Genomic DNA, 22118 nt, shown 5'->3' on the forward strand with positions numbered 1-22118 from the left:
TAAAAAGATTAATCTTCAATTAACCTATCTCCAATATCTATATCTTGTAATACTGTTCAGACTTTTGAATACTATCCGAGCTTAAAGTAAGTTAAAATTGTGTAGTTTTCTTCTATTTACCTATCTCTAATATCTGTATCATGCAATACTGTTCAATCTTTTGAATACTATTCAAGCTTAAAGTAAGTTGACATTGTGTAGTTTTAAGTATTTTTAGAAGATTAATCTTTTATTAACCTATCTCTAATATCTGTATTATGTAATACTGCTCAATCTTTTGAATACTATCCGAGCTTAGAGTAAGTTAAAACTGTGTATTTTTCTGCTATTAACCTATCTTGATATCTGTATCTTGTAATACTGTTCAGTATTTTGAATACTATCCAAGCTTAAAGTAAGTTAAAATTGTGTAGTGTTCTTCTCTAATATATGTGTCATGTGTCATGTAATAAGTATGTTAATATTGGATAGTTTTAACTTTATTTTACGAAGTCTTATCTTCTATTAACATATCTCTAATATCTGTATCATTAATACTGTTTAATAGTTTTAATAATATTCAAGCTTAAAGTAATTTTATATTGTGCAGTTTTAAGTATTTTTAAAAGATTAATATCTACATCATGTAATACTGTTCAGTCTTTTGAATACTATTCAAGTTTAAGTAAGTTTATATAATGTACTTTAATTTTTCTTCCATTAACCTATCTCTAATATCTGCATCATTTAATACTGTTCAGTATTTTGAATACTATTCAAGTTAATATTGTGTACTTTTCTCTTAGTAACCCATCTCTAATATCTGTATCATGTAATAAGTATGTTAATATTGGATAGTTTTAAGTATTTTTGAAGATTATTCTTCCATTAACTTATCTCTAAAATCTGTTTCTTGTAATACTGTTTAGTATTTTGAATACCATCCAAGCTTAAAGTAAGTTAAAATTGTGTATTTTTCTGCTATTAACCTATCTTTGATATCTGTATCATGCAATACTGTTAAGTCGTTTGAATACTATCCAAGTTAATATTTTGTATTTTTCTCTTAGTAACCAATTTCTAATATCTGCATCATGTAATAAGTATGTTAATATTGGATAGTTTTAAGTATTTTGCGAAGTTTTATCTTCTATTAACGTATCTCTAATATCTGTATCATTAATACTGTTTAATATTAAGTAATTTTAAATTGTGTAGTTATCTTCTATTATTAACCAATCTCTGATATCTGCATCATGTAATAAGTATGTTAATATTGGATAGTTTTAACTTTATTTTGCGAAGTTTTATCTTCTATTAACATATCTCTAATATCTGTTTTATTAATACTGTTAGGTATTTGGAATACTAACCAAGTTTAAAGTAAGTATAATATTCTAATTAGATAATACTGGTGCTGCTAGCTTTTTGAATGCTTGTATTTTTTCAATTTGTAATTTTTTTCAAATGTTCCTTTTGATTGATCTCAGCTTATACTAACATCGAAATTGATTAGGAAAAAAATTACGAAACCTGTGCGTGTTTTCAGCTGTCGTTGGGGGGCAACACATAGTAAAATTGAAGACCTGGCCCTACATCTGCCCCCCAAGCTCCAGCAATAGATTTATTTCGCTTGTTGGTAATACCTTATTCCTGGATTGAACCTAAAAAATTACATAAATTATATTTTTTCTCAACATTAACATTTATTATTTTTCTATAGAATGTTAACCTACATAATGGATTGGATTTGTCTGATTGTATTTTCACTGGAGCTTATTGTAAAGGTAAGCAAAGCACTGACATACATCCTAGTTATTAAATAGCTAACAAGAAACAACATCCATAAGTAGCGAAGCTCAAAAAATATGAATGGATAAAAAAACAATATCTATAGAGCAGTTTCATAAAACTTAAACTTGATAATCACGAAACCTGTAAAATAACGAAAACTTGAAAATCTAGGAATCGATCTAGCACCACAATTAATAAACAAATCTTAATGAAACTATGTGAAGATGTGTAGAAGGTGAACATGTTCAATTCCTTAAATGAAAAGAAAGAGAATGAGATAAAAAAAAACGCGCGAGCTTAAGTGAGACAGAGAGAGACAGACAGACAGATTGACAGACAGACAGCCTGATAGATAGATAGATAAAGAAAGAGATAAAAAATAACTCTTTTCAAAGTTCATAACAATTATAATTTTATAATTGATAACAATTTAAATTTTAAGATATCAAGAAGAGGTGTCTTAGTGGAAGGAGGTGTTTGCAGAGATAGGTAACTACTTTATATAAAAGAGCACCACTGCACTGGGTTAAAATGTATTATGCTATTATATAAAGTTATTATTTAAAGCTTTGTTGTCTATAGAGAATGCTCTCACATGCCGCTGAACCAAAAGTAAAGCTTTTTTATGTACTAAGATGGTTTTAGGATATTTTATTTTTTATTACTTATTCTGGGTTTTGTTTTAAGATATATTTCTGTCTTTTCATATTCCTTCCGCTAGTGTATATAAAAAAAAAATACATTTTTGAAACTTTCGAAGAAAAACAATTATACAACGTGCTTTTTATTCTGATAAAACTATGACAATTTTTTTTCTTGCCATATCAATACTAGCGGATACGCCCCTAAATCATTTAAAGGGACTTGAGTGAAGGGACGGAATGTCGATCCGTTACTTTAGATGTTAGTTTTTATGGAAAAAGTATGTGAATTTTTTTTCTCTTTTTTGGGTGAAGGGTCTTTCTCCTAAAATAGTTATAAACCTTCTTTGGATCTAGAGTTACTCCACAAGAAGCAAACACACATCATGTTACTTTAATATAAAACAATGTGGAGCCTCTGCGAAAAAAAGTTGGAAAAGACGACATTTATAAAATAGATATTAAATCCTTTCTTGACGAAATATAGAATCTTGACAAATTGCATTTTTATTTTGCAGATGGTGTCAGTTTGATATTGTGATGCTGATCTTCATAGCCATCTCTCTTTTCTATCACAGGTACAGCTATATCAGGGATAAAGGGCGTCCTTGGAGGGGGGATGGGAGGAACCCCCTCAAACGTTGAAACCCCTTATTTTACTCCTATCAAAAATATAAAAATACATTAGATTAACCTCCCCTCCCGTTACCCCTATCAAAACTTTAAAAATTACATCAGATTACCCTTCCATTAAATCTTTGAAACACCTCATTTACCCTTCCCCACCTAAAAATTTTGAAAATACCCTAGATTACCCTCCCCTCAAATCTTTTAAACCCCTTATTTTACCCCTTTCAACTTTTGAAAATATATTAGATTACCCTTCTCAAACCTTTGAAACTCCTCATTTTACCTCACTCAAAAAAAGCTTGAACGTCCTTGCACAGGGTTTGGTTAAATTTTAATTGTAAACAATTATGTATATTTTCGTCGTTACTACGTCCAACCCTGGCAAAATAAAACAGTAGATGCGGAAGTACCCATTTTTTGAGATTAATTTGCATATTATAGATTCAATCCTTTAAAAAATATATTTTTTCAGTAGTGTTAGCATAATTTCCCTTTAAAAAAATATTCTAATTTTAGTTTGCAGTTTGGAGGCTATCACCATCCATCATTTTCAATGCTTAGAGCTCCACGTCCTCTCATTATGATAAGGTATTATCACGGATCTTAAGGGATAAGACAATGGATGATAATTAGATATAAATCCTCAAACATAAATAACTATTTACAAATTTTATTCATTGGTTGAAAACTTTTGATAGTTAGATAGACATATACCTACTTACAGAACTTTAAAACAGAAAAACAAACAGATAGACAAAGGGATTAGACAATGGTTGATAATTTTATTTATAATCTCAAAGATGATAAACAAAATTACCCTTTTACAGATTTTGATTATTTGTTGAAAACTTTGGATAATAAGATAGTAATATACTTACTGAAATAAATATTTAAACAGAAATACACACAGACACAGTTATAATATATATAAAGACAAACAGATAGACGTTCTAGCGGTCTTAATCTACAAACATATAGCAGCAATATGAAACTTAATCATATGTATTATTATTTTAAGATTTGTTCGAGCAAGCTTCAGTCAATTCAAAATGCCAACAGCAAGATTAAATCAAATCTTCAAAAGGTAAAGATTGAGAATGATTCTATCAAATGCTGTTTTAAAGTCACACTGACACAAAATCTTATCTTAAATTACCAAAAAACTTTAATATTCTAAAGGGAGTAAATTTGTTGTAAAAATTATTTTGAGATAAAACTATAGGAAAGTGGATAAGAAGTGAAGAAATAAAGGATGTGGGTTGGTGAAAAATCATGGTTGTTCATAAATTAAATAATACTAGCGGCTTCGCCCCTAGCCTCTAGGGGCTTTGCCCCAAGAGGTTTGATTTTTTTGGGGGGAGGGGTGGGGGTTAGTCGAACCCACTATTCTAATTTTAGTTCAAAAATAAATTTTTTGTGAGGGGGGGGGTATTTTTAATTTTTTTAGTGGGTTTGGGGTTTCTCACCCCCCAAGAAACCAGTTGTAAACCTTCCCGGGATCTATGAGAAGCTACCCTGTAAAGAGGAACCCGATCGGTTTAGCGGTTAGCGAGATCCTTTGGTAAAAACAAACAAACAGACAGACATCGTTCTACTTTGTATTATAGATAAAAAAAAAAAAAAATTCCCTTTAAGTCTTTTAAAATTCTATAAATTTTGAGAAATTCATCTATTATAAGGAAAATTACACCATAAGAAAATATATTTTGTTCAACCAGTTAAAAAAAACGAACAATCGCATAATCATTTTTTTTTATTTGTCGGTAACAACAACCAAAAACATTTTCTAGCTGTGGAAAAGTATAGTTTAATAATTTTCTTCAGCTGATATCTCCCTACACTTGAATTTTATTAATTCCAAATCATTTTTTTTATTTTTAGGTCTGGTCAACAAGTCTATAATGTAACTCTTTTCTTCCTCTTCTTCATGTCTTTTTACGGATTTTTAGGTAATTTTTATACATATTGTCTTATTTTACCACAATTCATTTACACAAATTTTTGAAAATATTTTAAATCTCTTAAGCTTTTTATTTTTTTTGGGGGGGGGGGAGGAGGAAATTCACAAATTTCAATATTGTGGGGTAATTTTAACTTTTGGGAGTGGGTAAAATCAGGGGCGTCCAAGCTTTTTATTTTGGGGGGGGTAAAATTTGTTTAAGGGGGGGTAATTCGGTTTTGGGGGGGGTAAAATGGCGCGCGAAGCGCGCCGCAATTTTTTTTTACCCCCCCCAAAATTTTTACCCCGGGGGTAAAATTTGCTTGGGGGGGGTAATTACCCCCCCTGAAATCTGTTGGCAGGGGTAAAAATTTTTGGGGGGGGGTAATTGAAATTTTATCAAAAATTTAGTATTAAATATGCGCGCAAAAATGTTTTTGTTAGAGATTTTCTATTTTGGGGGGGGGTATTTACCCCCCCAAAATTGTTTGGGGGGGGTAAATACCCCCTCCTAAATGGTTGGGGGTAAATTTTAAATGGGGGGGGGGGTAATCGCCCCATTACCCCCCCCCCTTTGGACGCCTATGGGTAAAATTGCCGTTTTTTACCCTATATTTGGCAGAGGGGTGGTAAAAAAACAGACTGAAATATTAATAAGTTTAAAATTTAGGTTAAATGATAATCTTAAAGCTGACTGATTTATTTACTTTCTATTTAAGGAGTGCAGCTTTTCGGTGATTTACACAGCCACTGTGTTAGAGAATGTGTACAGGTATAATTTAAAATATGCATATAGATGAGACAATAATTCTGTTATTTTCATTATTAACAATCCTTATATAAAAAGAAGAGTATGTCTATTTGTCTGTGTGTACCAAAGGATCTTGCTAACTGCTTGACCGATATGATTCTCCTTTACAATGTAGCTTCTCATAGATCCCGGGAAGGTTTATGAATATTTTGCGAGAGGGTGACGCTACCCTCCCAAGAAAAAGATTTTTAAAAAATAATACCGAAAAAATATTTAATATCTTAATATGGATGAAATTAATTCAAATTTGTGCACATTCTAACTAAAAGCGTTTTAAATTTCCTTCCCTATGCTACTATTGGTCCTATTAATGGATTATTCATCTAGGCCCTCCCTCCATATTTGAGACAATTATCTATATTTTAGATATGGATATAGAATATTTGTGAATATATTGAAAGGGGAAAATTTGTCATCAATTTAGCATGCTAATATAGACCTTATTTATTATCAGTTTGTTTATCCAGTAGGATGGGAGGGGTTGGCGTAAAGATACCCTGATCAATATTTTTACCAGCTGCGAGCATCAATGCTACCATCAATGACCTAACTATACCTGACACTTAAATGTATGTCCAAAGTGGAACATAATTTTTGATACAACCAAATTGCTTACACTATTACTATTTTCTCAATCTTTCCCAAAGGATAGAAACATCTGTACATAAGAATTTGCTTTGACTAATGCCCTTTATTACTCTGAGGTAGCTCCAGTTTTATAGTACCAGGGGACGTAATTTTTTATTTGAAACTATAAGCTGTTCATTATTTTAGAATGCAGAAGATGTAACTATCAATGACCTAACCATACCTGACACTTACTGTAAGGAGGACAAAGATGACAAATATGGATATGAGTGTCCTAGGTAATGATGCTGTCTAAAATGGTGCAAAAAATGGGGACAAATTTCAAATTGTTTTGGCGTGTGACGTCATACCCTCATCTCTTTTCTAGGGGGTTTCTTTCCTCCTTCCCTTTTCTTTCCCCTCACTTGTGACGTAAATAAACAGCCCCGTCAAATCAATTTGAAATTTGTACCCATTTTTTGCACCATTTTAGACAGCATCCTAGGTAATATTCTATAGGAGCGTAGCTACTCTATTATTAGAGTAGGTCTGTCTTCACATCTGTAAAAGTATATAACCTCAAAATACCTCTTTTGGTACATCAAATGTATTCGCTATTTTTTTATTCAATCAAGATCTAAAACTAAAGTTATAAGCATAGATGTATAATCAAGACAACCACATGTAAGCAAATTGCTCTTTTGCTCTTTTCTAGGGACTCGGCTGTGATTATATTTCAAACGCTATTAGCTGATTTTATAGATAAAATACAAAATCTTAATCGGGATATCGTCCTCGTCTTGTGGGTTGAGTTACTTATAGCTCGTGTCCCCTCTAAGCTTTTACTTCAATTCATAAACTTTGGGAGAAAGAATGTGTTTTACACTGTTTTACTTTTTTGTAATAAAATATACCTTTCTCTTTTAGGGGATTCAAGTGTATGAACCTATCGAACAGAAGTATGTATGATATTGGATTCACTGGATTTGGACATCTGCCCCTAAGTGTATTCACTGTGTACCAGGCTGCTTCCCAGGTTGGTTATTATCTATCTAATTATCTATCTTTCTATTTATATTAATAACAATACCTATGTAGAGCTTTTACCAAAACAATTAATTCACCTCCCAGATAGTTGTATCCAATCAAACAGACAATCCCTATACAATATACACCCCTTTATCCCTTTAGTGCTTTACTCTCATGTCAACACAACATGTACATATATAGGAAGGGTGGGTGTACATCATGTACCGCGCCACAGACTCCATCGACCCGCTCAAGTCCTCCGTGTACTTCATCACGATGATCTTCTTCCTGGCGTGGATGGTGAAGAATGTCTTCATTGCCGTCATCACTGAGATGTTCAATGAGATCAGGTACGAAATCTTTGTCTATCCTATTTTATTTGGAGAACTATGAATCTATGAATTGAACTATATATCCGTCTGTTACGCTGAAAGGAAAATGTGGATTTCTTGGATGCTATTAGATAGACGTCTTTATTTTTGTGTAATGATTCCTATTACAGAGAGGGCAACTAAGCTAAAAAAAAAAATATATCTATCTATCATATGTATGTCTATATATCTATCTATCTAATTATCTATCTATCAGAGTACAGTTTCAACAAATGTGGGGAGAACGAGAACATATTGGTGGTAGCGGAGCTATAAGCATATAATATATCTATCTATTATATGTATGTCTATCTATCTGTCTATATATCTAACTATCTATCTATCAGAGTACAGTTTCAACAAATGTGGGGAGAACGAGAACATATTGGTGGTAGCGGAGCTATAAGCATATAATATATCTATCTATTATATGTATGTCTATCTATCTGTCTATATATCTAACTATCTATCTATCAGAGTACAGTTTCAACAAATGTGGGGAGAACGAGAACATATTGGTGGTAGCGGAGCTATAAGCATATAATATATCTATCTATTATATGTATGTCTATCTATCTGTCTATATATCTAACTATCTATCTATCAGAGTACAGTTTCAACAAATGTGGGGAGAACGAGAACATATTGGTGGTAGCGGAGCGCAGCAAGTTCTACAAGAAGATATTAAAAATAAACACAGGTAAGTTATCACAGTTTAGTTATAACTAGCGGCTTGGCCCCCTAGACGCCTGTAGATGCACTTTTAAATTTAAGGGGGTGGGGATAATGGTCGTCTAATAACTTCATGTTTTAGTTTTAAAGAAAAAAGAATAATTGGGGTGAGGGATATTTTTATCTAGGGAGTTTCGAGTTACCCTCCCCCTAAATCAATTATACATATTCCATGAGCCTATAAGAAGCTACTATGTAAAAGATAACCATTTCAATACAGCGAGAACTTAAGTTACAGATACACAGACAGACATCACTTTTATATAAAGATCTATCCATTTATCTATCTTAATTCTATTTATATATTAAATTTTCTATTTTTAGATGGTTTCTAGTGACAGTTGATAAGTACACATTAAAAGGAATTGCTCCGTCTTTTTGTCATACCATCCTAAGATCTCCAGGTATATTTTGTCATACTATCCTAAGATCTCCAGGTATATATTTTTGTCATACGATCCTAAGATCTCCAGGTATATATTTGTCATACCATCCTAAGATCTTTAGGTATATTTTGTCATACCATCCTAAGATCTCCAGGTATATTTTGTCATACCATCCTAAGATCTCCAGGTATATATTTGTCATACCATCCTAAGATCTCCAGGTATATATTTGTCATACCATCCTAAGATCTCCAGGTATATATTTTTGTCATACGATCCTAAGATCTCCAGGTATATATTTGTCATACCATCCTAAGATCTCCAGGTATATTTTGTCATACCATCCTAAGATCTCCAGGTATATATTTTTGTCATACCATCCTAAGATCTCCAGGTATATATTTTGTCACACCATCCTAAGATCTCCAGGTATATATTTTTGTCATACCATCCTAAGATCTCCAGGTATATATTTTTGTCATGCCATCCTAAGATCTCCAGGTATATATTTTGTCATACCATCCTAAGATCTCCAGGAATATTTTGTCATACCATCCTAAGATCTCCAGGTATATTTTGTCATACCATCCTAAGATCTCCAGGTATATATTTTTGTCATGCCATCCTAAGATCTCCAGGTATATATTTTGTCACACCATCCTAAGATCTCCAGGTATATATTTTTGGTCATATCATCCTAAGATCTACAGGTATATATTTTTGTCATGCCATCCTAAGATCTCCAGGTATATATTTTTGTCATACCATCCTAAGATCTCCAGGTAAAAAATACCTCCAATGGATATAGAATAAGTGGATATTGTGAAAGATTCTTCAATGATTCTCCCAGCTGGCTAAAAAACGATCCAGTCCCCACCCCTCCTCTTTTTCCTTCCCCACCCCTGACCATGAAGGAAGATATTGAGGATAAAAATTTCCCTGTCATAATATCCACATATTCTATATCCATTTTACCTACAAACTTTGTTAAGAATATGATAGATATAGATCCCTACTCTGTTAATTGGACCAATGGGAACACAGTATAGGAGAAATCCTGCCATTTTATTGGTTAGAACGTCTACGAACACAGTAAAAGTGTCGGACTGATTATGACGTAAAAAAAATTAGCTAATGAGAGGCCATTGTTGACCAATGGTAAAATTTTTTTTTACGTCATAATCAGTCCGACACTTTTACTGTGTTCACGTCTACATAATTTGGTACTAAAGGGCAGGTTTATTTTCATTCTTCTATATAAGTCAGCTAGAAATAGTTTAATTTCTTAGGATAAAGCTACAGAAAAAAAGAAGGATAGACAGACAGACACAAACACCTCTAGAGTAACATTTCTATTTAAAGTGTATCATGTGTTTGTTATTATTGAACCTTACCGACAGACAGACAGACTGGAGGACAGACAGACAAAAACACATCATAGAATAATTTCTTTATATTTTTAGTATATCATGTTCTTGCTATTAGAGAACATTACCCACAGACAGACAGACTGAAGTACAGGCATACAGACAAAAACACCCCTAGAATAACTTGTCTATTTTTAGTGTATCATGTGCTTGTTATTGGTGAACATTACCGACAAACAGACAGACCGACACAAACACCTATAGAGTAACTTATTTATATTTTGAGTGCATCATGTGCTTGTTATTAGAGAACATTACCGATAGACAGACAGACCAACAAAAACACCTCTTGAGTAACTTTTTTTTTATTTTTAGTGCATCCTGTGCTTTTTATTGGGGAACATTACCGACAGACAGACAGACCGACAAAAACACCTCTAGAATAACTTTTCTCGTATTCATTCGAATCCGGTGGATAGGAACCGGTTCTCATTCATACGAAAAATCTATGTCTAGCATTGTATTATATCCAGCTTTCTACGAATATAGAAATGTACAATCATAAGATTAAAACCAGTTTTTTAGCCGGTGCCTGCGGCACCTCGGGGCTAAAAAAACTAGTTTTAATCTCATAATTGTACTTTCTATATCCACGGAAAGCCGTTTATAATACGATGCGAGAAATAACTATTCTCGTATTAATTCAAATCCGGTGGATAGGATCCGGTTCTCATTCATACGAAAAATCTATGTCTAGCATCGTATTATATCCAGCTTTCTACGAATATAGAAATGTACAATCATAAGATTAAAACCAGTTTTTTAGCCGGTGCCTTCGGCACCTCGGGGCTAAAAAAACTAGTTTTAATCTCATAATTGTACTTTCTATATCCGCGGAGCCGTTTATAATACGATGCGATAAATAACTATTCTATTTTTAGTGTATCATGTGCTTGTTATGACCATAACTGTTCTCAACGCCATCGTTACAGCTACAATAAGCTTCAAGGTAAAAGATCTTCTTATTTGCATAAATGGATGTAAATTACACATGGATATTATGACAGGAAAAAATTATTGTCAATTAAGCTTGCAAACATTGAACTCGAGTATTGGTCAGTTCGTTTATCCAGTAGGAGGGGAGAGGATGGGGTAAAGATGGTAGAAGGGAAAAAACGTTATATTTGCCCTCTGTAAGTTTCACTTTATTAGAGAACGTGAAAATCTGGTCTATCCATCAATCTATCTATCTATCCATTTATCTGTCTTATCTATGTATCCATTTGTCTGTCTTATCTATCTATCCATTTATCTGTATTATCTATCTATCCATTTATCTGTCTTATTTATCTATCCATTTATCTGTCTATCTATCTATCCATTTATCTGTCTTATCTATCTATCCATTTATCTGTCTTATCTGTATTATAGCATACACGAGATGACCGGCCTCGCGAGGACTTTATCCAGCTTCACTACAAACTTGAAATTGGATTTGTTATTTTCTACAACCTTGAGGAATATTCATTTATACATAACCTTGACAACTTTCTTCAAAAAACAGGCATTTTTTCCTTGAAGAAAAATAATTTTACTTTAATTTGTTTGAGTCAAAAAAGCATGTAGTTTTGGGTGTTACTCAAGGATTACACAATCCATAAGTAGCAAAGCACAAAGAAATCATAGAAAGATAAGCGTACAAAGTGAGTTATATAGCCAAATATCAGTGATCATAAAAAGAGATAATATGATGAGTAATGTAAACTTTATGTTAAATGCAAATACATGTCACATGTAGCATGACCTATAGACTGACGGACCAAGTAAATTAGATAATAAATGCTTATTTATATAGGGAATCTTCACTAGATAATCTGATGTCAATATTGAATATTTAGAAGCAGAGAATATGACGTTTCCTTAAACTTAGCCGTAGACAATCAGAGAAACATTTCCAAGTATAGAGTATCTTCGCCACAAAAAAAATCGAGAAAATTTTCTCATTGATTCAACAACTCAAATCTTTTTTCTTTCTCTCTCATACATAATTTTAGTTTTATTACTAGTTGATTAACACTAGCAACATGATAAATAAATGAATAAAATCTGCAGGTGCTTTTCAAGATATTCTGCTTAAGCTTTGAAGGTAAAAAATTTATTATTTTCATTAATAAATCTATCGAAATATTAACCTATAATAATTAAACCTAAATTGACAATAGAATTTGCAGAAACTTTGTTTATTGGCCAATTTAAAAAAAAAATCAAATATCTCAATTGTTTTAGGATATATCTCAAGAACAATGCATAAGTTTGAGTTAATGTTGGCAGTTATGACTACTATACATGTTATGCCAGGTATCTATCTATCTATCTGTCCATCTATATATCCGTATGTATCTAATTCTACATGTCTATCTATCTGTATGTCTGTCTATTTATCTATACTTGTAAATTGTCATATTTGGGTTAATGTTGGCAGTTATGACTACTATACATGTTATGCCAGGTATCTATCTAATCTATCTGTCCATCTATACATCCGTATGTATCTAATTCTACATGTCTATCTATCTGTATGTCTGTCTATTTATCTATATTTGTAAATTGTCATATTTGAGTTTATGTTGGCAGTTATGACAACTATACATGTTATGCCAGGTATCTATCTATCTGTCTATCTATACATCCGTATGTATCTAATTCTACATGTCTATCTATCTGTATGTCTGTCTATTTATCTATACTTGTAAATTGTCATATTTGAGTTAATATTGGAAGTTATGACTACTATACATATTATGCCAGGTATCTATCTAATCTATCTGTCCATCTATACATCCGTATGTATCTAATTCTACATGTCTATCTATCTGTATGTCTGTCTATTTATCTATATTTGTAAATTGTCATATTTGAGTTAATGTTGGCAGTTATGACAACTATACATGTTATGCCAGGTATCTATCTATACTTCTATCAGTCCATCTAATTATCTATATGTAGAAAAAATGTCCATCTATCTCTAGCATCTGTGGGGAGTAAACTAGTGTAAAAACAAACCAGACATCCTAATATTCTGAATACTTATCTATATCTTTTTATTTCTTTTTATCTTTTTCTATGATTTTATCTATCTACCTATATATCTTTCTATTTAATTTGCTATCTATCTATTCTAGGATGTTTCCTGACCCCCCTCTCTATCTTCCAAGTATTGAGAATCCTGCGACTAGTAAAGGCCTCACCAATGTTAGAGGATTTTGTATACAAGATTTTTGGTCCAGGTATTTAATCTATGGGACTAATTTGTAGGATGTTAGTTTGTCCAATTACTTAAAACTTTTCAATCTTTTTCTCATATTTTTCAACGTAGCTCCTAAACCACAAATAGCACAAAACCAGTATTATATTTTCAAAAACTAGAGCTTATGCTGATTCTAACGGTATGCTTAGCATTTTTCTACTATTGACACAAGCCGCGCAATTAAAATTTAAAAAAATCTTTTTAAAAAAGGCTTTTGAAAATGACCGGTTTTTAGGGCATAATTTGTTGAAATAATCATGTTTAAATATTTGAAACATAAAGGCCCCACAATAGGTTTTCCAAATATATAAAGCATTTTCATAATCATTTATTTTATATGCATAATTATTTTTTTTATCGTTTCTCTTGAATGACCCTGTAGTAAAGTGTCTGTTTTTCTCTAGGCAAGTTTCGAAAATAAAACTTATCTACTGGTATCTTGGGGCGAAGCCACTAGTATTCCATAAAATGATAATAATTTTAAATATTTTTTTTACAAATAAAGAATATACATATTTTTCACGGACGGACTTAAGTCTTAACAGTTTGTATAATCTCTAAAAAATATTTAAACTGTATTTAGGAAAGAAATTGGGAAGCTTGATTGTGTTTACACTCTATTTACTTCTTATAACTTCTAGTATTTCAATGCAGGTAAGTTATCTATCTATCAATCTGTCTGTCTGTCTATTAATCTATCCATCCATGTATTTTCATGTTTATCTATCTACTTGATTGTGTTTCTGTATTAACTTTAATTAACCTCTAGTATTTCAATGCAGGTAAGTTATCTATCTATCAATCTGTCTGTCTGTCTATTAATCTATCCATCCATGTATTTTCATGTTTATCTATCTACTTCATTGTGTTTACTCTGTATTTACTTCTTATAACTTCTAGTATTTCAATGCAGGTAAGTTATCTATCTATCAATCTGTCTGTCTGTCTATCCATCTATCCATCTGTCTTTATTTCTATTCATCTGTCTGTATGTCTATCCATCTGTCTATATCTCTATCCATCTATTCATCTGTTTGTATCTATCCATCTGTCTGTATGTCTATCCATCTGTCTATATCTCTATCCATCTATTCATTTGTTTGTATCTATCCATCTGTCTGTATGTCTATACATCTGTCTATATCTCTATCCATCTATTTATCTGTTTGTATCTATCCATCTGTCTTTATTTCTATTCATTTGTCTGTATGTATATCCATCTATCTATCTGTCTTTATGACTATCCATTTATCCACATGTCTGTCTGTGTATCTAGCTATATCTAATTATAATTATTTGTCTATCTACTTGATTGTGGTCACCTAGTTACCTCTCTATGTACACATATGACTATCCATCCATCTAATAATCTATCTATATGTTTAGTTATTCTGTAATTTGAAAGAAGATGATGGGGTAACTTACTTGGAAAACTTCTCAACCTTCCCCTTTGCTTTGATGTCAATGTTCCAGGTATTGTATAAACAGACAGAGTTACATTCAAACAGAGAGATAAACAGACAGATAAACAGACAGACAAACAGACAGACAAACAGACATACAAATAGACAAACAGACAGACAAACAGATTGACAAAGAGACAGACAAACAAAAAGACAAAGAGACAGACATACACACAGACTAAGAGACAGACAAACAGACATATTTACAAATAGACGAACAAACAGACAGACAAACAGATAGACAGACAGACAAACAGATTGACAAACAGACAGACAAACAAACAGACATACACACAAACAAAGAGACAGACAAACAGATTGGCAAACAGACATACAAACAAACAGGCACACACACACAGACAAATAGACAGACAAACAGAAAGACAAACAGACAGACAAACAGACATACAAATAGACGAACAGACAGACAGACAAACAGACAGACAAACAGACAGACAAACAGACAGACAAACTGACAGACAAACAAACAGACAAACAGACAGACAGACATACACACAGACAAACAAACAGACATACACACAGACAAAGAGACAGACAAACAGACATACAAATAGACAGACAGACAGACAGAAAAACGTACAGACAAACAAAAAGACAAACAGAAACACAAACAGACAGACAAACAAAGAGACAGACAAATAGAAAAATAGACTCATAATTTTTTATTTGCAGGTTTTAACCCAGGAAGCATGGCCCGAAGTAATGCAGAAAACTATGAGATTAACTCATCATCAGGTTAGTATAGATCTATCGCTGTCTGTCCGTTCGTCTGTCTGTTAGTCCGTAGCGCTATTTTCTCAGCTGCTATTCATCTCAGCTAGTACACGGTGTATTTCATCCACTAACATCTTTTTTATAAATTAATCAATCCATCTATATAGATCTATTAATCTTCTATATATCTACTTCATTCTTTACCATATCTTTTTGAATTAATCAATCCATCTTTAAGCCTATCAATCTAACTATTCATCTTATCATCTATTTATCTAACCAAGTCACGCCGTTCGTAGCAGTGTACTTTATCCTGTATTATCTATTTGTTAATTTATCTATCTATGTGTACATTAATCTATCCATCTAATTATCTATTCATCTATCTATTTATCTATCTAGGTTACTCCATTTGTAGCCGTATACTTCATCCTGTATCATCTATTTGTGACACTCATTGTTATGAGCTTTTTTGTTGCTGTTATTTTGGTAAGAATATTTTTAAGATATTTTTAGTAGCACAGCCATACTATAATTTACTTTTTTCCTGTCCGTTCGTCCTTCAGTCCATAACTGTATATGGGTAATGACATTTTTGGCTGTTATTTGAGATAGGTTGCTGATTTTCCAAAGAGCATCAAGTGTATAACTTACTTCGTCTGTCAGTTCATCGTCAGACAACAAAAGTCAAAATAACCCTTTTTATAAATGTTTCATGATTTTTTATAATTCTATTTCTTCTTCCTCTCTTTGACCACTAAATAGTTATTTTATGATTGTCCGTTATTAATTTACGATTTATTTTACTCCGCTACAAATGGATGTTATCACCCATGGTATATTATTAGCAGCAAAACTACTTTAAAATCATGGAATGTTCGTCTATCCGTTCAATGTAGAGTTACATTTTCATAAAGCCAGTCCGTGGTCCAATTTAAGTTGAATTGAAGTTATCCAAAATTTTGCGTTTCACATTATTTTTTACTCACTTGAAGACAACGAATTCAAAACCAAACTTAAAATGCAATAAAAATTTTCTTAATAATGATTTTGTAATGTATTCTTTTATAATATGACAAGTTGCATCGCCCCTAGTCTATAGGGGAGTGTGAGTTAGTAATGTTAACTAAAATACACATTTATAAAGCTTCCATAAAAAGCTCAGAGATGGGTTCTTAAAAGATAATGCCGCGTTTTTTCGACATTTTTACGCTATGAATAACAAGCGCGGCATTCGCGAAATCTAAACAGAGTATACAACTTAAGAATTCAAAATTTTAAAATTATTATTTTAGCCATTTGTATAATGTCTAATATAGCTCTAAAAAGATATATTAATTAATATGCAGCAAAAATGGATTTAAGATAATTTGTTTTTTCTTTTATAGAGGCTGTACCAAAAAAAAGCGAAATAATTAAATAAATAGTTGTATACTCTGTTTAGATTTCGCGAATGCCGCGCTTGTTATTCATAGCGTAAAAAATGTCAAAAAAAAAAACGCGGCATTATCTTTTAAGAACCCATCTCAGACCCTTTGGACAATTAATTTCCGAGATCTTTAGCTTCAGACAAAAAATAGCCATACTAATTTATCTTATAGGATAATTTGGAATTGGATGAGGATGCTAAGAAAATCAAGCAGCTAAAACTTCGTGAAGATTCCTCGGATATCAAAGAAGATTTACCTCATAGGAATATTTTTTTATAATTTTGTTTGTCAAGGGATAGGACAATGGCAGATAAATGAGTAAATATGCAGGGAGAGAGGTGACTTTGAACTGTTAATTATACTTGTTGCACACAAAGTTTGGGAATAGTCCCTTTCTTGGCAACGCTCTTAAGGGGCGATTCGTCGTATTTTTAAAATGGCTTTTTATAGGGTTAGGTTAGGTTATATTGGGTTAGGTGATTGCCCCACAGGGTTAGGCAATTTACCCTGCCGGGGTTGAGCTACCCGCAGGCGCTAGAAATAGAAGAAAAGATACTGTTAAAAATACGAATAATCGCCCCTTAAGGTGCGTTGCCACGAAAGGGACTATACCCTAAAGGTTTAAACACAAGATCTCTCATTTGTTCACTTAAGAACATTGGGTACTTTTATTGAATCTTGATTTGTTAGCAGTGTCTTTCAATCTATCATTTATATCTACAGGAGGGGTAATTTTGTTTATTATCATTGGGTTTGTATCATTAATTCATCGCCCATTGTCTTATCCATGGTGAGTAAGACATTTTTTATTTCTTTTTACATTTTATTCTTTTAAAACTGTCAACAAACAATATTTTTACTATAAAATTTAGCTATTTTTATCTTTTTTACCAATGTCTTTAACCCCTAAAAAGACAAAATTATAAAATGAATTTGGAAAGGTTGAGAATTTTTGAGAAATTTCCACAGAGACCCTTGATGGCAAAACTAAACAGGAATTAAAGCATTTCAAATTATTCTAAAATGATATAATTGACGTAATTTAAAACTGTTTGAATAAAATCACGGGCAAAATATTTGCAGAATCGCCATAAAAAAAAATCTTAATTAGATTACCTTGAATAGCAGCCGAGAAATTCACGTACCTCCATTTCGCTTCTTACAAACAAACTAACGGACATTGTCTAGGTATTCTTATTAAACTTAAATATGCTTTAATATAAATTTAAGAACCCCAACTGATTATGTTGTTCCAAAAATCAGAGAAAGTTTTCTCTCAAGGGATGTTTTATTTTTATTCACATAATTGTTTTAAGTCATTTTTGGTACTATGCGCCTAAAATGATTATTTTTCATTGAAAACGCGCGAAATATTGTTCTTACAAATGTTTGATTGATTGATTGTGAATAAAAAAACAAAATGGCGGCAGATTCATCTCACAGACAGATGAGAGGGGAGAGAAGGAGGAGGGACCCATTGTTATTCAACCCTCTGAGGCCGATCAGTTTATCAGACAAACTAAAAGGCAGGCTGTTCTGTTGATCTTTATGGAAAATATGAGAAACATATTTGATAATCCAGACAACTACCTGCCCAGAGACTATGTTTCGATGCTAGCAAATTGTTTTTAATTCTTCTGTAGGAACTCGGCTGTGTTTATATTTCCGATGCTATATGCTGATTTCAAAGACCCAATAAAAAATCTGGACAGGGTCCTTTCATTGAGGGAAGAGTTACATATAGCTAATGCCCCCTCTATTCTTTTACTTTAATATTAAGATCAACATCATAACCTAACCTAATCTTAGTTGCCCAATGAACCTAATAAACCCCGTGGACCCGATGTTGAAAAATACAATGTTGGTCAAACAGAAGACTGTTGAATATATCATCCAATCTGTTCAGGAAAAAAAATATTTTTAATGAAAAAAATCTTCTGTTTGTCTGTTTGTTTATATGTCTGTGTTTAAGTAACTTTGTCTGTCTTTTTGTCTATCTATTTGTCTGTCTGTTTGTCTTTCTATTTGTCTGTCTGTTTTTCTGTTTGTCTCTTTGTCTGTTTGTTTGTATGTCTGTTTCTCTGTCTGTTTATCTGTCTGTTTGTCTGTCTGTGTGTCTTTCTATTTGTCTGTCTGTTTGTCTGTCTGTTTTTTGTCTGCCTGTTTGTCTGTCTGTTTTTTGTCTGTTTTTCTGTCTGTTTTTTGTCTGTTTGTCTGTCTGTTTTTTGTCTGTTTTTTGTCTGTTTGTCTTTCTGTTTGTATGTCTGTTTGTATGTCTGCTTGTCTGTATGCTTATCTGTCTGTTTGTCTTTCTATTTTTGTCTGTATGTTTGTCTGTTTGTTTGTCTGTCTGTCTGTTTGTCTAGCTGTTTGTTTGTCTGTTTGTCTGTCTGTTTTTCTGTTTGTCTCTTTGTCTGTTTGTTTGTATGACTGTTTCTCTGTCTGTTTGTGTGTCTGTTTGTGTGTCTGTTTGTGTGTCTGTTTGTCTGTCTGTTTGTCTGTCTGTTTGTCTGTCTGTTTGTCTGTTTGTTTGTCTGTCTGTTTGTCTGTCTGTTTATCTCTCTTTTTGTCCTTCCGTTTGTCTTTCTGTTTGTCTTTCTGTCGTCTTGTTATTTTCTGTCTGTTGTCTTTTTGTTGTATGTATGTTTGTCTGTCTGTTGTCTGTCTGTCCGTATTTTTCTTTTTCTTTCAACTAACCACATATGGCTAAAAATCTAAATATTCAATTATTTAAATTATTGTTTTTATTCGATACAGAGATCTTGTCGCGGTGGCTCGCAGCTGTTCAACAAAAGATTAGGTATGTCCTTGTTTTTACGCATCTGCTTGAAAACTGAATACCTATAGTATTCACTCTTTCTAGTATTTCAGAGAGAGAGCAAAGTGCACCAGAAAATGAAGTCATAGATAAAATATGAAATAATCAGGAAATAATAGGCCAGTATAAATTTTAACATTGGCCTCTCATTGGTCAACTTTATTGTATGACGTCATTTTTTTGGTTCCACTTAACGCTGTCTCAGTATTTCAGTATCTCTTATGATCTAGCTATATCACATTATGTAAAGTAGTAAGCTTTTGTGTCTGTAGCGAAGAATCTCGCGAACCAACGACAGTACATCTTCTTTTAGGTCCAGGGAAGGTTTATAACTATTTTAAAGGATGTTATCTCCACCCTCCCAAGATATATCGCTCTTGGAAATAAATACTCCCTCCAAATTTTTTAATTAAAACCAAAATTTAATATGGGACGGGAGCCGTTTCGACTTCCCCATCCCACAATAAGATGGGATGTAGGCTTTTGGGGGCGTAACCTCTAGCATCATATTCAAGTAGTAAACAATAATGTTTGTCTGTTAAGATCTCACGAACTATTCAAACGATGCATGCCTCAATTTCAGGAAAGCTGCACACAGGTCCCAGGATGGTTTTGGGCATTTTTTATTTACTAATAAAAGTCATACGATGGGTACATGCTATTTTTTTGTGACTATCCTAAAATTCCGTGCATCTTAGAATATAATGATTGTAATATCCAATGATTTTTTTGTAATATGTTGGTGAATTAAATTTTTCGTGTTTTAGATTTTACAGAAATTTTTTTCAAATTTTTTTTTTGGGGGGGGGTATTTTTCCTTTTTTGGGGGGTTAGGTTCAGATCGGTTCAGCGGTTAGCGAGATCTTTTGCTACATACAAACTGAAAAACAAACAAACAAACATCGTTCTGCTTTATATTATAGATTATCCTTTTAGGAACCTTCCGTGTAAATGAAAATGTCAAAGAAAATGGCCACATTGTTACAGGTAAAAAAAACTATCTTTTTATCTATCCTGCTTTATCATTCTTCAAGAGACCTCTAGGGAACTTGTAGGATTGGGGGGAGGGGGGGGGGGTAGTCGACCTCCACTTTTTAATTTTTTTTTCTAGACAGACACAGATCCTGTAAAGATCCTGATGATAGACAAAATGATATCTTCAGTATATCAAAATTATTGGTTGAAATGTTTGGTCATTCCTAGTTTGGACCAAAAATTTTTAAATACAATAAAAATTCACAGTTCTTGATAAAACTTTGGGTACCAGTGAAATTTACATTTCAATGTTCCCTCCATAACTGATAATCATTAATAAATATTCAGTATATCAAAATTATTTGTTGAAAAGTTTGGACATTCCTAGTTAGGACCCAAAAATTTTAAATACATTAAAATTTAAAAGTGTCTAAAGTCTTTAAACCAACTAAAAAGATAAAGTACTTATAAAACTTTGGGCACCAGTGAAAATTACAGTTCAATGTTCACTCCATAACTGATAATCATTAATAAATGATTTTGTTTGTAGGAAATAATAACACAAGCACTGCGTCTGCTATACAGAGTCAAACAAGGAAAGTTATACAAAAAAACTTAAAAGCTTGGGCGTCATTAATAGCATCTCTATAATCGTTACTAAAACGTGTGTCCATTTAAAAACATGAAACGTGCACAGAGATACATCAGATGGTGAATAAAGGGGGAAAGAAGACCGTAAATTTGATTTTGAAGAAGATTTTACTTATAATTACTCTATCCGAAGCCTAAGATTTCTGAAACTACTACATTCATTAAGTTTTCTATTTAGGGAAGTTTTACAAAGCTCTTAATATGGTTTAAAGCTTTTTATATAAGCTTTGGGGTGGTTAAGGGCTATTGTGTTGTCCTTACTTACCAAGATCTGTAAAATGTTTCAACCAATGCAATGTGATGTCTTGAATGTACCTTTAGTATTTTCCTATTGGCAGATTTAGACAGTATGTCTTTAGGTTATTTAGGACGAAAAATGGTGTCAGATGGCTTATCTAGATATATTATATCTATTGTATAACTATAAAAAATAAAACAGAACTCAGAATCTTGATATAAAGTTGATCCAAGCAAAACACCAACAGGAAAAGTA

The 22118-nt window shown here is 32.3% G+C and overlaps 1 protein-coding gene across 1 annotated transcript in view; it reads left to right on the forward strand.

Moving 5' to 3' along the window:
- na (sodium leak channel non-selective protein na) overlaps positions 1–22118 on the forward strand; it is a 48708-nt gene that overhangs the window by 1717 nt on the left and 24873 nt on the right. Inside the window, exons 3-31 of the mRNA XM_080146983.1 lie at positions 1703–1766; positions 2216–2262; positions 2933–2992; positions 3561–3632; positions 4063–4128; positions 4926–4993; positions 5703–5755; positions 6569–6660; positions 7289–7397; positions 7592–7740; positions 8369–8461; positions 8818–8897; positions 11188–11255; positions 11678–11762; positions 12357–12392; positions 12533–12604; positions 13429–13533; positions 14137–14207; positions 14940–15026; positions 15710–15772; positions 16154–16240; positions 17353–17442; positions 18121–18173; positions 18612–18707; positions 18991–19084; positions 19936–19981; positions 20936–20986; positions 21525–21568; positions 22063–22108. Coding sequence (XP_080003109.1) covers positions 1703–1766; positions 2216–2262; positions 2933–2992; positions 3561–3632; positions 4063–4128; positions 4926–4993; positions 5703–5755; positions 6569–6660; positions 7289–7397; positions 7592–7740; positions 8369–8461; positions 8818–8897; positions 11188–11255; positions 11678–11762; positions 12357–12392; positions 12533–12604; positions 13429–13533; positions 14137–14207; positions 14940–15026; positions 15710–15772; positions 16154–16240; positions 17353–17442; positions 18121–18173; positions 18612–18707; positions 18991–19084; positions 19936–19981; positions 20936–20986; positions 21525–21568; positions 22063–22108 — 2147 coding nt within the window. The remainder of the gene's footprint in view (positions 1–1702; positions 1767–2215; positions 2263–2932; positions 2993–3560; positions 3633–4062; positions 4129–4925; positions 4994–5702; positions 5756–6568; positions 6661–7288; positions 7398–7591; positions 7741–8368; positions 8462–8817; positions 8898–11187; positions 11256–11677; positions 11763–12356; positions 12393–12532; positions 12605–13428; positions 13534–14136; positions 14208–14939; positions 15027–15709; positions 15773–16153; positions 16241–17352; positions 17443–18120; positions 18174–18611; positions 18708–18990; positions 19085–19935; positions 19982–20935; positions 20987–21524; positions 21569–22062; positions 22109–22118) is intronic.

This window comes from Acartia tonsa, chromosome 14, assembly GCF_053477335.1.
Source record: "Acartia tonsa isolate MP-2025a chromosome 14, ASM5347733v1, whole genome shotgun sequence".
Classification (NCBI taxonomy): domain Eukaryota; kingdom Metazoa; phylum Arthropoda; class Copepoda; order Calanoida; family Acartiidae; genus Acartia; species Acartia tonsa.